The sequence below is a fragment of the Corella eumyota genome, chromosome 2 (assembly GCF_963082875.1).
Source record: "Corella eumyota chromosome 2, kaCorEumy4.1, whole genome shotgun sequence".
In the NCBI taxonomy this organism is placed as follows: Eukaryota; Metazoa; Chordata; class Ascidiacea; order Phlebobranchia; family Corellidae; genus Corella; species Corella eumyota.
This window is the reverse complement of record NC_137491.1, coordinates 9741802-9749223: the sequence shown is the minus strand read 5'-3', so window position 1 is coordinate 9749223 and position 7422 is coordinate 9741802. Positions and strand designations below refer to the sequence as shown.

Sequence of the window (7422 nt, the reverse complement as noted above, 5' to 3'; positions counted from 1 at the left end):
GTGCCAGTGTGACGTAACAAAGATTTTTAATGAAAATTATTAAAGAAACAATGTGGTTTTCGAAGAGCAAACACCCTACTTGAAAATTTAATTAATAAAATTGTAATATAACGGAAGTATAACTGAGATAAAACTATATCTGATCCAATTGTTGCGTTGTTTTTGAATTACATTTTAAGGAATCCTAGATTTTAAAAAGCCAGTTATTTCCATTAAGGTTGAACTTTTAAAGCACAAACTAAATTAATTAAAAGTTTTATTTATTAAATAAAATTTAAAATATTCTGGGTTTTAAAAAAATTTGTTGAGTTTTGTTACTTAAGTTTTAAAGTTTACGTAAAATAAAAAATATTTTTTCGTTTTTAAAAATTAACTTTTATTATAGAAATAAATAGCCTATTGATGTCGGCAAGCTGGGATAATTTTTAAGTTTTCTATTTTAAAAAATCTGTCCAATAAAAAACAAAGCGATAGCGACTACTAACGGCACATCCAAAATTGTTTTTTTTCAGAATAAATATTTTCAATTTTTTAGTTTTAGCGGAATACGGCAAGTTACAAAAGAAAAAAAACTAAAACTAACTAAATAATGATCACGAATTTAAAAAGAACTAAATAATTTTATTTCCCCTAAAAAATATCAAAACTTTGTCATTTTTCGATGTGTTTCGTCCTTTCGTCTTCCCACTTGTATAGCATTGTTTGTTGATTTTAAAGAATTTAGTTGTAAGTTGACATTAGATAATTCTATCCGTAGTTTTTTTGCAACAGATGGATTTCTAAAACAATGATGTAAAAATTTAATTAAAAAAGGGAAACACAAGCATTTAAATTAAAAAAAAACTGCATTATTAGGCTATATTCTATTTATTTTCGAACAGAGGAACTTTGTTTTTTTTTGTATATCGAAACCAGGTTTTAATTGCAAAAAAATTTGAATTTTACATTAACATATTTAAAAAAATTATATGTTCAAATATTTACAAATGTTAATTAAAAGTTTCAAACCCAAATACTTACGTTTCTTTATTTCTATTAATTGAACCGTTCAACTTTCTTATCCTTGCGTTAAGTTCCTTTATTTTAAGATCGTTTTTAATTAAAACATCATTTTGAGCCTTCTTTTTATCTTTCGGATCTTTTGTTTTATTAATTGTTGTTAATTGAGTTTCTTTTTTATTAGGGGCAGATTTTTTGCTTAAAACGTTGTTTAAAAAGTTGAAAACGTTTGGTTGAGGTTTGGGTGGTGTTGAAACTCCAGATTGCTCGTTCTTGAAAACAAATTACAATAATTATAATTCAACATTTTTTATAGAGCAACTTAATAACTGTAGTAGTAAAGTGTTAAAGATTTCTTTATTCTTAATATGAAAAGACCGACTTCACGGCCTAAACATAGAGCAACATTTTGAACATTTGTTACCCTGATCTGGTATTATTGGCCAAAAATTAACTTGTCAATTTTTTTTGGCAACCTAATAACTCCAGTAAGTATAAAGGATTTTTTTATTTTTATTATGAAAAGACCGACTTCAAAGCCTAAACATAGGGCAGCATTTTGTTTTTATAAAAAATAGAATATTACCCCAAATAATTTCTTTTTTTCTTTTGACATCATGCAATAATCTAAAGATTTTCCAGAAGGTAAAACTACAACTTCAACTGGTTCTATTCTTCCTTGACCATTCTTGCCTAAACCCTCGCCAGGAACATAACTGAAATAATAAATGTAATTAATTCCCTTTTTAATTAAATGTAAAAAACACCTCAATGAAGGATTTTAAAGGGACAAATACATTAAGTATTAGTATTAAAATAAGTTTCTTAAATAAACTACAATGCAGGTTAAGGGATCAAAAAACAAATATTTTAAATGTTTGTTTTAAAATGCAAGATTTATGGAATATTTTACCCATGTTTAATCATCATTTTTGATCCAAATCCATTTGTGTGTTTCTCCCACTCTCCAATTCCTTTTAACGTGATATTCTCAGTGTCTTTTGCTAATTGTTTTCCTGTTTAAGTAATCACATATTTTAGTTTATTTAATGCTTTAAAGTTTAATTTAACTTGTTAACTTCAATTTATAGATTTTTAATTTACATTTTTTTTAATCAGATTTAATTGTAACTAATTTTTGGATACAGTATAAATGTATAATTTGAAAAAAAAACAATACACAAACTAACAGTAATGTTATTAAAATTTTATTTACCATTACTGACTTGAGAAACTTCAATTTGGGTATCTACAGTTTTATCGTTTGATGAATTCAAAGTTTCATAAACAAATGGATAAATGTGTTCTGCATCTAATTCACATGTTAACCGATTATCTCTAAAACTAAAAGGAAATAAAATAAACCATTTTTTGATTTGGGAAAATACAATTTTTGATTTATCATTAGAATAATCTGTATTTTGTATTGAAAACGTTATCAAGTCCAAATTAAACAGTTTGTTAATTGTTTGTTAATGTTCTACAATGATTTTACTTCACTTGAAATTTCTCTCCATCAGTTATTTTTTCCACCACTGCATTTGACCATAATCCAGTTGGCAACTTAGCAAGACATTCTGATTGCGGTTTCAATTGAGTAAAGTCTGCCTCTTTAAATTTCCTTAGTGAGTACAAGCTTACAGTATGTCCATGATTATACTTGCATTCAGTATTAGAATATCTGAAAAAAATGATAATTTATGTCATTGGTTTGCGCTTAAAGTTTAATGCAAATTAATTAAGGAATCTAACAGCAATTTACTAGCTGTAAAATATATAAAAATAATTAAGGTAGAACTAATTTGAGTTGACAATTTCTTTAGCAAACAGTTAACTAAGCCCTTTTAGTGCATAAAAGGCCCAATGTAAAAATGGAAAGTAAATTTATCTTAAGTTGTAGATGTACGATTATTTATGTAAGATTAAAAATAAAATACTGAAAAATTAAAAAAAATTCACACAACTCTTACTTGCAATCATCATCTAAATAAAATGGACAAGTTTGCATTTCAACCATAGTTGGATTAAGAAACAGACATTTAAGCGTAATATCTTCATTATTAGTTTCAATAACATTCATGATCATCGCATTGTGATAATTAACACCAGACCACTCAGTGGTGTAAGGAGCTTGGCATTTTGTTCCAGTGATGTCGTCAAGATTTTCAATTACTTTTAAAAATTTACTATTTTTGACATCGATAGTTGTTCTGTCATTGTCCATTTGATGCCATTTAGACTTGTTTGTATTGCTAGATTTTTGATTTACTTTTTGGGAAGAAGTACTTGGTTCTTCAGCATCAAGCTCAGCATAAAAAGAAGCAAGTTCGTCGTCTACATTATTTTCATCCTAAAATTTTTTGTATAAATTTTCTTTATCTTAGATATTGTTGGCATCAAAATTATTTTCAACTCGTAGATTAAAGTTGGGACCAAAAAAAAACACTTAAATAATGCTTTATTTAACACACTTTGACTTTGCATTCAAATATAAGTAAAATATTGAATCATAAATTATTATTATCTACCTTTTTATTATTTTGTTCATGTGGATCTTCGTTACAAATAGTCATTAGCTTGCTTTTTTCATAATCCAATAAACTATCAGTTGTCAGTTCAATCAATTCTAGCAAATCATCTCTAAGTAAAACCATTTCTGAATCTTCTTTTAATGATAAAGCATTATTAATCTAAAAAAAACATAAATAAGTGTTTTAGATTTTTTGATAAGTTTTAATGAACAATAAAACCTAATTCAAAAGTTCAGTAACTCTAACTGTATAACCATAAGTTTTTTAACACTTTATCTTTTTATTAAAAAATACCTGTTTAAGTTGCAATTTGTACGCAACCAAAGATTCTTTTAGGTTTTCCATTATGCAAAGTCTGAAAGTTAAGTTAATTTCTCCAAATATGCTAAAAAAAAACCTTTTAATTTTTTATTATAATAACTTATAAACGAGCACTCTTTCAATTTACCATTTCTGATGTAAGCATGGGGAAATTACCAGTTATGAGAATAATTATTTAAAATATAATAATTTTATGTATTGCAAATTTTTCGCTAGAAATATTTTTGTGTCAAAATCATGCTATAAAAATAATTTTAATTCATTTATTTAAAAAAACCCAAATGTTAAATACCCTCTTAAACAAGTTTTTTTGTTTAGTAGTTTATTCCATAGAGATACTAATATATACACTAGAGTGGGCTTCGCATCCATTTTGTGTCGCAAATTGAAGACCGATTTGCCATACTCGCCCGAGTTGCCAAAGCAAAATTTAAACTTTTAGATTGTTTTTAGGAAACTAAAATAAACATTTTTTTACGTTTAATTTAATCTATTTAAATCATTGATCAATAAAAAAATGTTATCTTTTTGTATATATTAGTATCTCTATGGTTTATTCCCCATCTAAACAGATTTGTTAACCTTAAACATGGAGTAAATTTTATTAGCTTACACCTTTAAAATATATCTTGAATCTGCATAATAATCTGCCCATAGTGTTACAAGATATTGGCATAAAGCAGTGTATTTATGAAACATAGCATAGATAAGACAAGCAGTGGATATTGGAACTTTAAATGGAACTTAATTAAACAAAAAAACAACCTTTAAATAATTAAGAACTTTTAGAAAGCAAAATAAATGCAAAAATGTACAGTTGTACTGCAAATTAGAAGTTAAAATTAAATTTAAAAGCAAAAAATTGTCAATTTTTTAACTTAAACAAGTAACACTTTTGGTGACCAAATAACATACAACATTAATTTTCAGAGATTATTAACAATTCATTTAAAATAACTTTTAAAGGCAAATAACAATTTGATTGAAATTTACTCAAAAGGTAAAGTAGTTTATAGTGATAATGAATTACTACATAACATTTCAATGCAACCTATCTAACAAAAAAATGATCTAAAAAACTCAAAAAAAAACAAAAGAACCTAAAAAGTCGCACTTTTTCGCAACAAGAAAAAAAATACACCATTTTATTAATAGTATAAGCAAAGGCAAAAATGTAAAGCAAGTGTGAAACCCGTTATACGAGCTATGCACAGTTTTCAGACTGAGACTTTTAATGAAGTCTGGGTCTCTTGTCATGTTGACTACCCCCATTCCCACTGTTTGAATGTTTGTGATTCTAAATCAAAAAATTTTTAATTAACAAAACTAGAAATTATTTAAAAAAAGAAATTAATTGAAATTGTAAACTATTATCTTATTTTTTATACATTTGTCTTCTTAAATAAAGGCTTTACAAAAAAACATCCTAAGTTTTAATTTAATAAATATATTTTTAAGTTGCCTAAGCCTGTGTGAAAAAGAAAGTTAGGCACATTAAAATGCAAAAAATGTTAAATAAAATCATCTGGTTAAGTCAATTAAGGTAAGTATTAACATATTATTACTTGGCCTTTCTGTGTTTGTGCCTTATGCATTGACTGAGTTGGATTGCTGGGTTGCTGTGATGATTCGACCTGAAAACATTAAAATAAAATTGTAAAAATTAGGATTAAAAATTTGTTCGAAAACATAAAAATAAAAAAAATAACTTCTGTAACTTTTTGCATTTATTAATTATATTTTTTTATGTTAGATTTATTAAATTTTGTTAATGAAACATTACCTGAGCCCACTCTTCATCATATTCAATTGATCCCATACCTTCAAGTCTGTGTAAATTTATCCAACCTTTCCAACATACACAAACTCCATTTAAAATAAACGGTGATTTTAGATATACCTGTAAGCAATAAAAATATTGTATACATTTACTTTTTATTAGTTTTTACTTTATTACTCTTGAGTGTAATAAACAGACATGACTTTAAATTAAATAATAATGCCAAGTACATTATAACTAAAATCAGTTTAAAATATTATAATGTCTTTATATAGGCATTACTTGTTTTTTTTACAGTTTTAACTGTTATATTTTACATCTTTAATGTATGTAAACATTTATGTTTTTTAAAGAACAAAAAGTTTTATTTTTCAACCTTTCCAGGTTCACGATCGAAATTTACATAATCCTTTGGAGGAGATATTCCTTGGATGTTGTCTAAATTCCAAGGGTAAAACTGAAGAGTAAGATTCATCCCAGATGTAACGAAAGCCTACACAAAAAACAATATAAGAAAGGCTTTAAACAATATAATGGCACTATTAATAAACCTATGCCAAAAATATAATGTGTATGATGTAATAAGTAAATAACAACCTCAGGCAATAAACTACCAAAAATAGCTTAGTGGTTAAAGCAATAAATGTTCAGTTTTTAATACAAAGAGTTTTAAATTATATAAAAAGCATTGGAAAAAAATTTCCAATGCTTTTTATATAACAGTAAACAAAAATATAAAGCCCTATACTCCTAAAAGTTACAATAAAATTCATCAAGTAGACAAAACCTAAACATTAAAGATTTAAAGTTGATTCTTAAATAAATTTACCGGCAGCATGGTGTAGTGGTAGGAACACCTGCTACACCACACATGAGGTCGTGGGTTTACTCCCACTGATCTAATGCTGTAGCACCCTTGAGTAAGGCGCTATAAACAGTATGAATTCCTGCTGAGCCAGCACTTAATCAGCAGCATAATTACCAGGCAATTATAATCTATAATATCCCAAACTGCCACAGGCAACTCGAGACTGGGTCGGAGTAACTGATGTTACTCTATGTTTAAGTCATGCATTTGACTTTCCCACATCGAGGATAAGAATATATAAAAAAAAATTTTAAAATAAGACTAAAAACAAGTTGAATTACAATTTCCGCTCTCCCGGCTCTGCAACTATTCTGAAACCGAAGTTGCCTTTCGTCAGCGGCTCTATCCCTATATCCAGTATATTTTATCTAAAACAGTTGTACAGTAGTTAAGCAATGCCAAAATAAAAAGGTTTATAACCTAAGCTAAATTAAAATCCAAACTAAAACTTTATGTTTATGAGTTATCTTTAAATATTATATATACTATTGTATATTTTTTTATTGATTATTATCTATAAATCCAGTTAATAAAATACTTTTTAAGCTGGTTTAATACACCTAAACATAGTTAGTCAGAATTAATGAATAAACTAAAATAAAAATTTAACAAGCAACATCTGCTCATTCTCTCAATGTATCAATTAAACAAAGATGAACACTTAAACACTATTAGACCAAGTGTGGTTTAGCCTAATACGTATAAAGTATTTTCTTGCCAACAAAATATACCTCTGTTTCTCTACTCAAACGACGAAAGAGTTCATTGGATTCATACGCAGCACGTTGATCGGCAACAACTTTTGGCATCATGAGTAAACTTAAACAAACTTTATTTAATAAGAAACTTTATTTAATAAAATATTATTTAAACATAAAACTTAGTGGAAACACTGAAACGTGAAAAAGAAAACCCGGACCGGT

The 7422-nt window shown here is 26.7% G+C and overlaps 2 protein-coding genes across 2 annotated transcripts; both read right to left on the bottom strand.

The window, feature by feature from the left end:
- Positions 1-478: 478 nt before the first annotated feature.
- On the bottom strand, positions 479-3962 carry LOC145743266 (zinc finger CCCH-type with G patch domain-containing protein-like). The gene is made up of 9 exons (XM_082561189.1): positions 3825-3962; positions 3528-3689; positions 2970-3349; positions 2495-2680; positions 2216-2343; positions 1913-2015; positions 1586-1715; positions 1021-1271; positions 479-779 (listed from the first exon to the last, which is right to left on the bottom strand). Exons 1-9 carry the CDS (start codon positions 3873-3875, stop codon positions 641-643), a joined length of 1530 nt encoding a protein of 509 aa, XP_082417315.1. The 5' UTR covers positions 3876-3962; the 3' UTR covers positions 479-640.
- A 564-nt stretch (positions 3963-4526) lies between these two features.
- On the bottom strand, positions 4527-7371 carry LOC145742308 (core-binding factor subunit beta-like). The gene is made up of 6 exons (XM_082560091.1): positions 7231-7371; positions 6781-6867; positions 6008-6124; positions 5635-5751; positions 5417-5485; positions 4527-5148 (listed from the first exon to the last, which is right to left on the bottom strand). The coding sequence occupies exons 1-6, from the start codon at positions 7309-7311 to the stop codon at positions 5083-5085; spliced, it is 537 nt and encodes a 178-aa protein (XP_082416217.1). The 5' UTR covers positions 7312-7371; the 3' UTR covers positions 4527-5082.
- Between the last annotated feature and the right edge of the window lie 51 nt (positions 7372-7422).

Bases quoted from the DNA above. Each gene is read 5' to 3' on its own strand.
- LOC145743266 (XM_082561189.1), bottom strand. From the start codon at position 3,875: ATGGAAAACCTAAAAGAATCTTTGGTTGCGTACAAATTGCAACTTAAA. The intron at 3,690-3,824 runs GTATTTTTTAAT...TGTTTTTTTTAG, and splicing joins ACAAATTGCAACTTAAACAG to ATTAATAATGCTTTATCATT. The intron at 2,016-2,215 runs GTAAATAAAATT...TTACTTAAACAG, and splicing joins AGTTTCTCAAGTCAGTAATG to GAAAACAATTAGCAAAAGAC.
- LOC145742308 (XM_082560091.1), bottom strand. From the start codon at position 7,311: ATGATGCCAAAAGTTGTTGCCGATCAACGTGCTGCGTATGAATCCAAT. The intron at 6,868-7,230 runs GTATATTTTGTT...CAACTGTTTTAG, and splicing joins GTTTGAGTAGAGAAACAGAG to ATAAAATATACTGGATATAG. The intron at 6,125-6,780 runs GTAATTCAACTT...TTTTTTGTGTAG, and splicing joins GAGCCGGGAGAGCGGAAATT to GCTTTCGTTACATCTGGGAT.